This window comes from Syngnathoides biaculeatus, chromosome 15, assembly GCF_019802595.1.
Source record: "Syngnathoides biaculeatus isolate LvHL_M chromosome 15, ASM1980259v1, whole genome shotgun sequence".
NCBI lineage: Eukaryota > Metazoa > Chordata > Actinopteri > Syngnathiformes > Syngnathidae > Syngnathoides > Syngnathoides biaculeatus.
In genome coordinates, this window is record NC_084654.1 from 6761856 (window position 1) to 6777019 (window position 15164).

At 42.1% G+C, this 15164-nt stretch overlaps 1 protein-coding gene across 1 annotated transcript in view; it reads left to right on the top strand.

Moving 5' to 3' along the window:
* The window catches only part of sobpa (sine oculis binding protein homolog (Drosophila) a), a 56832-nt gene extending 44648 nt beyond the window's left edge, over positions 1 to 12184 (top strand). Inside the window, exons 7-8 of the mRNA XM_061844865.1 lie at positions 3690 to 5697; positions 11588 to 12184. Of these exons, the coding sequence (XP_061700849.1) occupies positions 3690 to 5696 (2007 nt within the window). The 3' untranslated portion in view covers position 5697; positions 11588 to 12184. The remainder of the gene's footprint in view (positions 1 to 3689; positions 5698 to 11587) is intronic.
* Positions 12185 to 15164: the final 2980 nt, after the last annotated feature.

Below are 15164 nucleotides of genomic sequence, written 5' to 3' on the forward strand. Positions count from 1 at the left end.
ATAATAGATCAGAAGTTACTACTAGTAACTACTTTAGTACTCTTTTCACTGAATACTTAATTTTTTGAAGTACACAGCAAGAACAAGCCAACGCCACAGTGGAAAACAAGAGTCGAACCCCAAACTTAGATTTGTTCATTTTGAAAATTATTCAGATAATAAGGCATATACTAAGGAATATGAAATGTTCTCAATGTATATTTACAGTGAAGAAAACAAGTATTTGAACACCCTGCTATATTGGAAGTTCTCCCACTTAGAAAACATGGAGGGGTCTGCAATTTTCATCGTAGGTGCATGCCCACTGTGAGCGAGATAATCTAAAAAGAAAAATCCAGAAATCACAATGTATGACTTTTTAACGATTTATTTGTGTGATACAGCCGCAAATAAGTATTTGAACATCTGTCTATCAGCTCCAATTCTGACCTTCAAAGACCTGTTAGTCCACCTTTAAAAGTCCACCTCCACTCCATGTTTTATCCTGAATCAGATACACCTGTGTGAGGTCGTTAGTTGCATAAAGACACCTCTCCATCCCATAGAATCAGAAAAACTCAAACTTGTAACATGGCCCAGACCAAAGAGCTGTCCAAAGACACCAGAGACAAAATTGTGCAACTCCACATGGCGGGAAAGGGCTACGGAGAAATTGCCAAGCAGCTTAGTGAAAAAAGGTCCACTGTAGGAGCAATCAATGGAAAATGGAAGAAGCTAAATATGACGGTCAATCTCAATCGGAGTGGAGCCCGATGCAAGATATCACCTCGTTGGGTCTCACTGATCCTTAGAAAGGTGAGGAATCAGCCCAGGACTACACGACAGGACTTGGTCAATGACCTGAAAAGATCTGGGACCACTGTTTCCAAGGTAACTGTCAGTAATACACTAAGACATCCTGGTTTGAAATCATGCATGGCAAGGAAGGTTCCCCTGCCTAAACCAGCACATGTCAAGGCCCGTCTTAAGTTTGCCAATGATCATTTGGATGATACAGAGGAGTCATGGTAGAAGGTTTTGTGTTAAGATAAGACCAAAATGGAACTTTTTTGTCATAATTCCACTGACCGTGTTTGGAGGAAGACGAATGATGAGTTCTATCCCAAGAACACCATCCCTACTGTGAAGCATGGGGGTGGTAGCATCATGCTTTGGGGGTGTTTGTCTGCACATGGGACAGGACGACTGAACTGTATTAAGGAGAGGATGTCCACGGCCATGTATTGTGAGATTTTGGGGAACAACCTCTTTCCCTCAGTCGGAGCATTGAAGATGGGTCGTAGCTGGGTCTTTCAACATGACAATGGCCCGAAGCACACAGCCAGGAAAACTGAGGAGTGGCTCTGTAAGAAGCATATCATGGTTTTGGCGTGGCCTATCCAGTTTCCAGACCTAAACCCAATAGAAAATCTTTGGAGGAAGCTAAAACTCAATGTTTCTCAGTGACAGCCCAGAAACCTGTCTGATCTAGAGAAGATCTGTGTGGAGGAATGGGCAAAAATCCTTCCTGCAGTGTGTGCAAACCTGGTGAACAACTACAGGAAATGTTTGGCCTCTTTAATTGCAAACAAAGGCTGCTGTACCAAATATTAACATTGGTTTTCTCAGGTGTTCAAATACTTATTTGTAGCTGTATCACACAAATAAATCGTTAAAAAAATCATACATTGTGGTTTCTGGATTTTTCTTTTTAGATGATCTCTCTCACAGTGGACCTGCACCCATGATGAAAATTTCAGACCCCTCCATGATTTTTAAGTGGGAGAACTTGCAATATAGCAGGGTGTTCAAATACTTATTTTCTTCACTGTATTCAGAATGGTCATTATGCTGGGAATTATTGGGGTCTTTTGAAAATGGCGCAGCCTTTACCCAAGCTCAAAATGATGGATCTGAATAAAAACCCAGATGGACGATTATTCACATTCACACCATCACTGAGAGGAAACTGAAGACATATAGACTGAGCAGAAGAAAGTGAATTATTCACTATCGTTTTTAAAAATGAAAAAAAAAAATCATATACAGTGGAACCTCACAGTTGGAACATAATTTGTTCTTGTGAAATGAAAGCCAGATTTGTTCAACCTCTGAAAAAAAAAATGTAAACAAGTTTAATCTAAAAACGGTAAATTCCTATTTTAATTTCTATTTATGTATTAACATGTACACCCTCTATTGGAACAATTAAAAATGCATACAATTAAAGCAACTTTTGCGTCACAGTGTGTTGGACTCAGCCGATGGATGTGGAGAGAGGGAAGGAGAAAGTGTTACATCGAAGTCACCCTTCATGATTAGATTCTCCAGTAGTTTCTTCTATCTGTGGCCTCTGCTTTGTAATGCTTGTCAGTCCTTTAGCAACACGAGCTTTATTCTAGCTAGCAGGAGCCGTAACAAACGGGCATCCGATTTTCGTACTTATCGATTATCTCCTACCTCCAATCTACTGTGTTCCGCTCAACTCTCCTTTTCCTTTGCTGCTGGTAGCACCACTGTCTTTCTTTGGGCCCATGCCAAAAAAAGTACTGGAAAAAATCCATCTTGAGAAGGACTCACAAAGGTGCCTGCTCACACTATGACTGCCTGGTTGACTCAAAGTGGGTACTGTCTTGGCACTGTCCGTGAACATTCGAAATCACTCGGCTTGTCAACGTGGGTTCAGGTTTGCTCGGGTATTCAGACTCTGAGAATTGGGTTGAACTTTGAGGCATCTTTTACACAGATTTTTTTGTCCGATGTCTGATTTGTCCGATTTGAGTCTTTTGAACTCCGAGGTTCCACTGGATTTCACTTTACAGAATTCACTTTAACTAATAATTTTCCCACGGTGTAAAGAATTTCGAACTTAACTGTCGATGGTAAGCTTCCACTAACATGTCACCCATGGTAATTATGTTTTTTTAAGTACAGACAGCACGGTGAAGCAGCCGTAGAATGTTGGCTTCACAGTTCTGAGGGCCGGGGTGCAAATTCCAGCCTACCCATGCCTGCATAGGTTTTTTTTATGTTTCCTCCCACATCCCCAAAACATACATTAATTGGAAACTCTAAATTGCCCCTAGGTGTGATTGTGAGTGTGACTGTGGTCTGTCTCCATGTGCCCTGCGATTCATTGGCAATGAGTTCAGGGTGTACCCTGCCTCCTGCCCGATAGCAGCTGAGATAGCCTCCAGCGCTCCGGCGACTCTTGTGAGGATAAGGAGCTCAGAGAATGGATGGATGGTTAAGTACATTTTAATCAAAGGTAAGCTGTGCTTACCAGTGAGTGTGCTGTATTGGCCACACACAGTGTGGTAGAAATTGTAGAGATGTTTAATATCATATTGATATACAGTAGGCGCACACGCTTACACACACACACACACACACACACACACACACCACACACACACACACACACACTGACACACATGAATACCGGACATACAGTATATACACAAACAAGGGCACAAATCCAAGACAGCACTCTTGAATACAAGCATGAACATTATGTAGTCAAAGTTAAACGTTTTCTGTGAAAATAATGGCTCATTTTCCTGTATTTTATGTGTACTGGCAGATGGTTTAGATGCTGTCTTTGCTTAACAGGCTACTTCAAAGGAGAATGTGACCTAATTCAAAACAAGGAATTATTTTTAAAGCAGTGTGACTGATATAGAATGTATAATATGTATGTTTTTTCATAGGTATGTGACTGGTGCAAGCATATCCGCCACACTAAGGAGTATCTGGACTTTGGGGCTGGTGAACGACGACTGCAATTTTGCAGTGCCAAATGCTTGAACCAATATAAAATGGACATTTTTTATAAGGAGACCCAAGCAGCATTGCCTGGAGCTCTCTGTAACCCAGGACATGGAGTGGGAGGTGAGGGTAAAGCAGAGTGCAGTGGTGTACAACTGCTCACTCCTGAATCCTGGGGAACACCTTTATCAGACATTCGCCGTAAAGCTCCCTCACCTGGAGGCCCCCCCAACTCTTCACTTCCTTGCACTTCATCTGCCACCTCGTCCTCAGATGCTCTATGTTCTCCACCCTCCTCTTCCTCCTCTGCCAAGATCCCCACACCTCGACCTCATGAAAACTCTACACTACCACCCCTTCCCATCCCTACTCTGCATCCCGGAGTTGGGGTCCCTCCAGGGAGTCCTCCAATGGTGATGACTCCTCGAGGGCCAATGCCTTTACCTCTCTTTATGGAACATCAGATGATGCAGCCACTCCGGCAACCATTTCTCCGTCCATCTGTCCATCCGGGTGGACCCAACAGTCCCCTGTCAAACCCTATCATCCCTGGGATAGGTCCCCCCCCTCCTCCCAGGAATCTCGGTCCTGCTTCTAGCGCCATGCACAGACCCATGATGTCCCCACTTGTCCATCCCTCAACCAATGCCAATCCTGGTATGATCCCTCCCCACCCTGGACTCCACACACCAGGATTTCACCCATTCCCCCCAGTCAACATGATGCCCAATGGACCCATCCCTTTGCCACCAATGATGAATTATGGCATGCCCTCCTTAGCACCATTAGTACCGCCGCCAACCCTTCTGGTACCTTACCCTGTCATCGTGCCCCTTCCAGTCCCAATTCCCATTCCAATTCCAATACCTTTCAACTCCAAATCTTCTAATAACCAACAAGAAAACCGTGACGGCACACTTTTATCTTCACATGTTTTAACATCTGGGTTAACTGAGTCTGAAGGACTTTCTGGAGGAGAGATACCCAAACAAAGATATCCTGATAGTGTAGATTGTCTCTCTCCTGGATGCCCAGATATAAACAGGTCGGCAGTGATGAATATGACTGTGAAGGTAGAGAATAATATGAGAAACATATGTCCAACTGGTGACAGTGAACACCTAGAAGGAGTTATTGATCTTACTATAAGCCAGAAACCATACCAACAGCACGTCATTCAGAGGATTCTGCCTAAGGTTCATGTCAAAGTAGAGGCAGAGGTTGAGTCAAGATCTTCACCAGTCATTAGGGTTGAAAGGGAAGTCAATGGCTGTCATGATCAAGGTGAAGAGGCTGCACTACAGCAACCCCTCCCTAATACAGAGGTGTTGGTGGCCACCATCATAGAAACGCTGGAAACATCTAACACAGCTTCTAGCAAAAAAAGCTTTTCTTACAACACTAATACTGAAACCAACACTACCCTACCACCTGCTCCCAGCACACCAAGGACCCCACCACAACCTCTTCCACAGATCCAAACTAACCCTTCTGCCTCATGTAATGTCTTTCTCAATGGCACAGGGTGGCATTCTCTTCATAATCCTACTTTCATGTCGGACAAAACAGGAGATGAAATCGTATCTGAGAGAAATACAGGTGAGGACTTAGCAAATGGTGAGTTGGAACGAGAATCCCTAAAAGAGAATAGCTATTCCTTGAGAGAATGGGAAAATGTGAAGCGTGGCTCGACACAAGACCAGCTAGTAGAGGCAACAGAGGGTAAGCCAGACCCTGACTCCAACTTGGAGGAGGGTGAACATGGTTACAACCTGCCACTGTTATCTACGGGGGCTTGTGTGGTTATCCAGCCTGTGCCAAAGCCTGGTGCTGAAAAGACAGCCATCCTGTCCTGTTCCATCAGTGCACCATTACCAGCTGCTGGAAGCACTGAGCTTGAACCCCCAATGAAGAGGAGGTGTTTGCGAATCCGCAATCAAAATAAATGAGGTTGGTTAACCATTGTTTCCTCACACTAACTGTTCATACAGATGTTTGTGTGTGGATTTATTCAGATTTCCGGGAATCTTTTTTGATGTATGCCCAGCATTTAAGATGCTCAAAAATGAGCAGGGACACATAAAACATCATCAATCTGTTTCCATCAACACAAACCATGGCTTAACACCTAAAGAATGCATGCGTGTATTGCTGAAGTTCTTGAACTAAAACAGCAAATCAGAGATGTAGTCCACCAAAAGTATGAAATCAACCATTAGGTCCAAGCCAGTGAAAGGCAGACTAGAGCGGGTTAATGTTAAGTCAATAAAACAGAGAGGACAGTTTTTTATGGACTCGATAATTTTTCATTGTTGTGGTAACACCGAGCGTGCTCATAATGCATTGAGCCATGAGCGGAACAGCATTTCCTTCATAGATGCATACAACAGTGACACTTAAATATTCTTCATTCTAACTAAAAGTGAATTGTTCTTATAAAGGATGTACTTGAGTTGTTATGCTCTTACATCATTATATCAATGGCATAAAAAACTTATTATGATAAATACTGTATATCGTCATAAAAAGTTGCTCACGTGATGTGCCTAGACAGAATAAATTCAGAAAGAGAGATGAAGAACAATTTATAACAAAATATTGTACAAAAAGAAAATATATTAACCCTTTCATCCATCCGTTTTCTGAGCTGCTTATCCTCACAAGGATCAGGAGAGTGCTGGACCCCATCACAGCTATCTTCGGGGATGAGGCAGGCCACACCTTGAAGTGGTCGCCAGCCAATCGCAGGGCACATATAAACAAACAACCATTCGCACTCACCCTCACACCTATGAACAATTTTGAGTCTTCAATTAACCTATCATGCGTGGTTTTGGGATGTGGGAGAAAACCGGAGTACCCTGAGAAAACCCACACAGGCACAGAGAGAACATGCAAACTCCACCCAGGTCAGGCCAGTCATCCACCATACTGCAAATTCGACTGTAATAAAAATCTGCAATATAGTGGGGCAATGAAGCAAGAACCGTGATACAGTTCGAGGATTATTATGTCTGTATAATAGGATATCAAATTGAAGGGAGGCTCCCTCCTGGAAGCGGTTACCTTATCGTGGTGGAAAAGTTTGTGTCCCAATGATCCTAGGAGCTAACAAACAAATGACAAACAGGTCTTAGTTGAGGGACCAGACAAAGCAATATGAAAGACCCTGATGATACCTAATATAAATGGATTGAATTTTCCCTTGCCCGGACATGGGTCACTGGGGGCCCCCTCTGGAGCCAGGCTTCGGGGTGGGGCTCGAAGGCGAGTGCCTGGTGGCCGGGCCTGCACCCATGGGCCGGGCACAATCCAAAAGGGTAACGGTGGTCCCCCATCCCAGAGGCTCACCAGCTGTGGGAGGGGCCATAGGGGTCGGGTGCAGTTTTGAGCTGGGCAGTGGCTGAAGGCAAGGACCTTGGCCATCCGATCCCGGGCTACAGAAGCATCTAGGGATGTAGAATGTCACTTCTCTGGCAGAGAAGGAGCCCAAGCTGCTGTGTGAGGTTGAGACGTTCTGACGAGAAATAGTTGGCAATGCCGCCACACACCGCTTGGGCACTGGTACCAGTCCTCTGGAGAGGGGTTGGACTCTGTCCAGATGCCAAGAAAGTGTGGGTATATTTATTGCCCCCGGCCCGGCGCGTGGATCAGTGAATCAGAGGGTAACCTCCTTCGGCCTTTGAGTGGGGGGTCGAGTCCTTCAAACTCCCTACACTCAGTTATAGGGTCTTCCTCTTCTTCTGCTTCTGAAGAATACAGTTTCCTCCTAATCTTTGTCTTCGACCCACATGAGCTGAATTTCCACCAACCTCCTGCAGGTTCGCGGTGCTGGGGGCAGGCTTTGTTAACCCGAGCCACAACCGATCCGGTATGGGTTTCTTTAGAAGAACGCTCATATTTGTTTGGCACAGTTTTACACCGGATGCTCTTCCTGACGCAACCCTCTGCATTTATCTGGGCTTGGGACCAGCCTACAGATTGCACTGGCTTGTGCCCCCATCAGGCTACATTACTGCTCAGCCTCCCTCATCTTTTTCCTTTCCTTTCGGCTTGTCCCGTTAGGGGTCGCCACAGCGAATCATCTTTTTCCATCTTAGCCTATCTCCTGCATCTTCCTCTCTAACCCCAACTGCCTTTATGTCTTCATGTCTTCCCTCACCACATCCATAAACCTTCTCTTTGGTCTTCCTCTCACTCTTTTGCCTGGCAGCTCCATCCTCAGCACCCTTCCACCAATATACTCACGCTCTCGCCTTTGAATATGTCCAAACCATCGAAGTCTGCTCTCTCGAATCTTGTCTCCAAAACATCCAACTTTGGCTGTCCCTCTAATGAGCTCATTTCTAATCCTATCCAACCTGCTCACTCCGAGCGAGAACCTCAACATCTTCATTTCTGCGACCTCAAGTTCTGCTTCCTGTTGTTTCTTCTGTGCCACGGTCTCTAATCCGTACGTCATGGCAGACCTCACCACTGTTTTGTAAACTTTGCCCTTCATCCTAGCAGAGACCTTCTGGCACATAACACACCAGACACCTTTCCCCAGCTGTTCCAACCTGCTTGGACCCGTTTCTTCACTTCCTTACCACACTCACCATTGCTCTGGATTGTTGACCCTAAATATTTTAAGTCCTCTACCCTCGATATCTCCCTGTAGCCTCACTCTTCCCCCTCCACCTTTCTCATTCACGCACATATATTCTGTTTTATTTCAGCCAATCTTCATTCCTCTCTTTTCCAGTGCATGTCTCCATCTTTCTAATTGTTCCTCTGCATGCTCCCTGCTTTCACTGCATATCACAATATAATCTGAGAACATCATGGTCCAAGGGGATTCCAGTCTAACCTCGTCTGTCGGCCTATCCATTAGCACTGCAAACAGGAAGGGGCTCAGAGCTGATCCCTGATGCAGTCCCACCTCCACTTTAAATTCTTCTGTCACACCTAAGGCACACCTCACCATTGTTCTGCTGCCATCATACATGTCCTGTACTATTTTAACATTATTCTCTGCCACACCAGACTTACACATGCAGTACCACAGTTCCTCTCTTAGTTCTCTGTCATAGGCTTTCTCTAGATCCACAAAGACACAATGAAGGTCCTTCTGACCTTCTCTATACTTTTCCACGAGCATCCTCAAGGCAAATAATGCATCTGTTGTCCTCTTTCTAGTCATGAAACCATACTGTCGCTCGCAGATACTTACTTCTGTCCTGAGTCTAGCCTCCACTACTCTTTCCCATAACTTCATTGTGTGGCTCATCAACTTTATTCCTCTATAATTCCCACAGCTCTGAACATCGCCTTTGTTCTTAAAAATGGGAACTAGAACACTTTTCTTCCATTCTTCAGGCATCTTTTCGCCCGCTAGTATTCCGTCGAATAAGTTGGTCCTCAGCCTCCCTGGTAAGATGCATGAGTTACCTGTTTTATGGACTTGGAGAAGGCATTTGACCATGTCCTTCCTGTGGGGGGTGCTATTAGAGTATGGGGTGTGAAACCCTCTCATACGGTCTGTTCGTTCCCTGTACGACCGGTGTCAGGGTTTGGTTCTCATTTCAGGCAGTAAATCAGATTCGTTTACTTACAGTGCGGGTTGGACTCCACCAAGGCTCCCCTTTGTCACTGTTTCTGTTCATAACTTTTATGGAAATAATTTTTAGGTGCGGTCAAGGCTCGGAGGGTGTCTGGTTTGGTGGCCTCAGTATAACAGCTCTGCTTTTTTGCAGATTATGTGGTTCTGTTGGCTTCATCAAGCCGTGATCTTCAATACTCACTGGAGTGGTTTGCAGCCGAATGTGAAGCAGCTGGGATGAGAATCAGCATCTCCAAATTTGGGACCATGGTCCTCAGTCGGAAAAGGGTGGTGTGCCCTCTCCAGGTCATGGATGAGATCCTGCCCAAAGTGGATGAGTTCTTGTATCTTGGGGTCTTGTTCACAAATGAGGGAAGAATGGAACAGGAGATTGACAGGCAGATCAGTTGTGATATGATCTTTGTATTGGCCCATTGTCGTAAAGAAAGAGCTAAATTGAAAGGCGAAGCTCTCAAATTACCTGTCGATCTACATTCCTACCTTACCTATAGTCATGAGCTGTGGGCCATGACCGAAAGAATAAGATCCCAGATAAAAGCAGATGAAATGACTTTTCTCTTCAGGGTGTCTGGGCTCTCCCTTAGAGATAGGGTGAGAAACTCGGTCATCCAGGAGGAGCTCAAAGGAGAGCTGCTGTTCCTATGTATTGAGAGGAGCCAGATGAGGTTGCTGGAGTATCCGATATGGATTCCTCTCTAGAGAGATTACGACTATCGGCTGGCCTGGGAACGCCTTGGAATCTCCCAGGAAGGGCTGGATGAAATGGCTAGGGAAAGGCAAGTCTGGTCATCCTTGCTAAGTCTACTACCCCCGTGACTCCACCTCGGATAAGCAGTAGAAGATGGTTGGATGGATGGATGGATGGATGGATGGATGGATGGATGGATGGATGGATGGATGGAGTCATCATTCCAGGGGAGAGAGTCATTGTTTTCAGACACATGCATCCTAGCACTCACAAAGTACTGTATATATAGCACTGTAATATGATGTATGAATTTCTATAAGGTACTTGGTAATTCCCTGTTCGGGATCAAATAATGAGTTGTTTTTCTCTTCAGTATTGGTATGCTATATGCCAAATAAACTATCACAATCTTTTTTTCCATAATTTACTTGTGGGTTGCCCAATGTTGAAATATGTTTTAGCTTTTTAACATATCCCAAATTTGTGTAACGGTTCAATTTTTTTACAAAATCTTCCTATTGTACTTCCATTTAAAGTAAATTTGTAAATGTGGTGCTTCATTTAAAATCTACCAATGTTTGGAAGAGCCCAGTTAGATATTTAGAATACAGCACATTTCAAAACATACCTGGAATACTGATTGGATTCTATTCAGTTATGTATGTGTTTTCCTGTCTCCATGGAATTGGAAAAATCTTTTTTGAGACAGACATTCAATTGTGGTGTTGTACAGTACTTAATATGTTTGTAGTTAAACAGCACATATTGCCCAAAAATGCACTGTGGTATTTCAACATAAGCTGACGAGACAGTAGTACCCTAATAAGCAGATACCACTGTGGTTCCTATCATAGTGGCTATGTCAATGGATTTGCTCAATATTTCCAATATCAATGGTACAGTCAATAAAAAAAGACAGGTTATCTGTCATGAAATCTCATGAAACTTTCCCTATTTTAGATCAATTAACTTGTCAAAATTATTTGTATTTGCTAAATGCCAGAAAAGTGAGCCAAGGATATTTTTAGTCAAATATGTATTAAATAGGTGGCATGGTTGAATAGCTGTAAAGCATTGACCTCACATTTCTGAAGACTCAGGTTCAAGCCCGGCCCCGCCTGTGTGGAGTTTCCCCCTGTGCCTGTGTGGTTTTTCTCTCGGCACTCTGGATTCCTCACCTCCCAAAAACATACATTAATTGGAGATTAATTGTAGATTATATGCAAGACAGTATTGGGAAGCCAGTGGTGCCAATATGTTTTGTGATTTTTTCATTAAATCACATTTGTATTTAATAGACCTCTGAGCCTATTCACATTGTGGTAGCATGAACTTAGTATTTTGAATACTCATATGCAATAGATACAAATTGGATGTTCAAAGTAGTGCCATGACAACACAAATACATGTTTGTGTGGATAATACTTATTTAACCAATTTAGATATCAAATGGCTACAACTGAATGTGTTCATTGACCTAACTTTTTCCAATAGAGGAGTACTTCCTTTATTTGCCCACTCACTGGTTTTCCTCCAACTGTGTTTCACAGATGGATACTCCGAGGACCGCTGTGCCATCCACACCACAACCCACACTGCATACACACAAATGCACGTGCACTTGTCACCATCCGATCTACCAGCATCACAACTCGCCTTTGACTTTCTCAAGTCAATGAAACATGCGTATCATAGAAAAGATGACAGCACCATGGAACTGACGTTATCATCTTGAGGAATCTGTCAGTGGGACCACCTGACAGCAAATCTCACTGCATGGTCCCATGTATAGTAACTCCACCAATGGTCCGTGTTGATTCAGGTGTTCTCCCCATGTTCTATTATCTATAGAGTGCACCATGGTGCGCGAGGTTGTTTATTTAGAAGTTTGTTAAAATCCATAATTTTATCCAACTAAACTCTGGTTTAACTGGAGTCTCACAATACAGAAATAATTGCTGCAGTGTGCTACTGTAGCTTCTTCACCCACCCAGTTCTAAAAACAGAATTGTTGCTCTCCTTTTTTAAAGACTTATTATGACAACCAGAAAAGTGCACTTGGCAACCCAATACTGTTTTCTGATTTTGATGGGGTAGCTGCAAATATCAACAATATAATGAGTGCACGCTGACAAATGAGTCTATGAATAATCATACACAAATATTAACACAGCAAAGACGACATCATAGTATTGTCCATTCTCTGTTTTGTTTTTTTATCTGTTGCTTTCATTTATTTTTGTTTTTTGTTAGGACATCACTGAACTGAGCAAATTAGTACAGACCCCTGCTATTTGAAAGCTGTGAAGGCATGGCAGCCTGTATTGGGGAGACTCCACTGCAGTACTGCTAATACTTTTCTATAATACATTAGCACTGCTGTTACTGTCACAGGGCACTTTGAGAGTGATGCTCTGAATTGCGACAGGGCTGAGAGAAGCTTTTATGACTAATTCTCTTGGCACCTGCTGAGCAACAGAAATATTATTAAGAAGAATACGTGTTTGCATCATGCTTGACATTTCATCTCATCTTTTATTTATTGCCAATTTGTTTTTTCGTTAAATGTATTGTATGTCTTATATCCAATTCAAGAACCAGCACCAACCATGATATAATCTTGCATTGAGTTTGGACTTCGACGAATGGGCAATTTTGTGCTTGTGTCAGAAAATCATATTTTACCAAATACCATGAGCTTGTGTTGTGTTGTTATATTAAAAAATAGACAGAAGAATTGGTGTTGCCAAAATATCAAGCACTTGTAATTTTAAATGCCCGCTGTGTATGACAATAGGAATAAGCTTACATTTTCTTGTTTTTCTTTAATTCATTCTTTCTTTCTTTCTTTCTTTACTGTTTGGATTTTGACTGTCATAGTGCAGCTTTTATATGTTCAAATGAGCCAAGCATTTCTGGGTCTTACGTACTTCTGGAAGAGCACATCAGCAGTATGGGTTTTCATAGAGTAAATGGCGTAAACTTTATTTTGCATGTGGAATGTGCAAGGGAGGTGGGTGTGAACGCAAGTTCAGATTGCAGAGTGTAATCATCCACCGGCTGTTAGTCATGCATTTAGCTTCACTTAGCTGCTTGCCAAGACTTTGTTTTGGTGTCACTTGAAGCATTTTCTTTCACTTCTCCCCAATCAATGTCAATGCCAGTGTAAAACCCCTTCTGAAGCTGCCCTCTTCTGCTTGTTTTTGCAGTGTTTTTTTTCTGTATTCCATTAAATACCACCATATTCATGATAATGTATACATTATCAGAAGCGATCTTAAATCCAATTTATTCGAGCCATGTTGATAAGACTGGTTTGAAACTGATTTTTCTATTCATCAGACTATCCATCATGATTTTATTTTTCACATCAAACATATCTGTCATTGGTTAATTAAGAGCACTGTAAAGAACTCAAAGTTTTAAGTGTACAGTTCCGCATAAGCTAAACGTGAAAAGCAGTGAGACATTCCAAGAGGAAGAGGTTAGTCAAAGAGAAAAGGGGTTCTTTCTCGGCATTGTAGACTGATCCATGTTAATCCTGCCAGTATCTGAGTAGAATGAAGACAATACAGGTTTTTTCATTCATCCCTGCATTGACCTTTTCAATAAAGACACGCTGAAGGCAATATCACCTCCATAAATGACATACACAAAACACAATTTAAACAAAAACAGCCTTATACAGTCTGAGATAATATGGTGAGGCGTCCAAGGTTGACACACGGTCTTTTGAGAAAGCTGGTTGACCTCTCATTTGTTGGTACATTATTCTGACTTTCAAAAAATATTTCCAGGCTCAAACTATTGCTGCCACACCACTTTTATCAACTGCCCAGGCAGGCACTGTTTAAAGAATCATTTCACACCAAGTGCACTGCACTTCACTTTTTTTTTTACATTCTCATGTTCCATATATCACAGTTAAAAAAAAAGTGTCAACCGCTGCTAAACGAAGTCTAAAAACAATACAATTTGAAATGATAGAATTTAATGACATGTGATATCTTGAGTAACAAACGAAATAGCGAATTAAAAAAAAGACCAAATGTATCTAAAGTTTTGATGAGTGCATTCTTTTTTCTGCATTCATTATAATTGTCCACTTATGTTGCCATATTGTATACTTGTATACTGCTTTGTGTGCCACTCTCCAATTACTTTAAAATAAATTTATTTCTTTCCTGTTGTATTTTCATCAACACATTTTCTCTTTGCTTTTTACCCTTATGTGATAGCATGTATAAAAGCCAAAGAAAAAGAAAAAGACACTTGGGAAATTTCTGTTCACGTAGCTGAATTCCCACAAAGTTGGCCAAGGTTATATATGAGTGCATGATGGCAGTTTAACCTTTTTTTTAAATTTTATGCTACATTTAAAGAGGCACTTCCCTCAATGTTTAAGCACAGGTCAGAATTATATGACTTAAGGGCCATTCAGCTTTGGAGGTTCAACAGTATACAGCATACAATTTAAAAACTGATATATTAAGAAATCTGTGCACTCCAATGTCTAATTACATTATGCCCTGTAAATTTGTAATATTTGTCCCGAGCTAAGCTAAGGAGCCTTAGCTCAATTTATTTTCAACAAGTAAGAAAGGTGAAATTTTATGTTTACTTAAACATTCAAATTTTCAGTCCCTAAAAAACAAATGTCTTGGAGACATTTTTCTTCCAGATTATTTGTGTCACCATCACTTGTGACATAAATTTACATTCTTGGAGGTGCAATCACTAATTGTACTCAAATATATGCTATTTCTCCTTTTTAAACACCTAAGCACACACACAGTCTCTCTCTCCTCTCTCTCTTGCTCTCTCTCACAAACAAAAACACAAATAGCTGGTCCGCTGTTAATTTGGAAAATATTTGGGTGCCATAGTAAAAAGGGATGCTGAAGATATCCAAGTATTATTACATGACAATGCCGTGGCACTGACTCATTGTTAAGGTAGACGAATCTTATCAATCTGTTTCGATGATAGACAGCAGGGCAATTCCATCACCGTCAATTATGCAATGACAACCAACCCTAAAAGAGACAACGAATCAAAGACTTAAAATTGTTTTTCAAAAAAAAAAAAAAAAAAATAGATACAAAAGAAGTTGCCTTATCTCTTGCT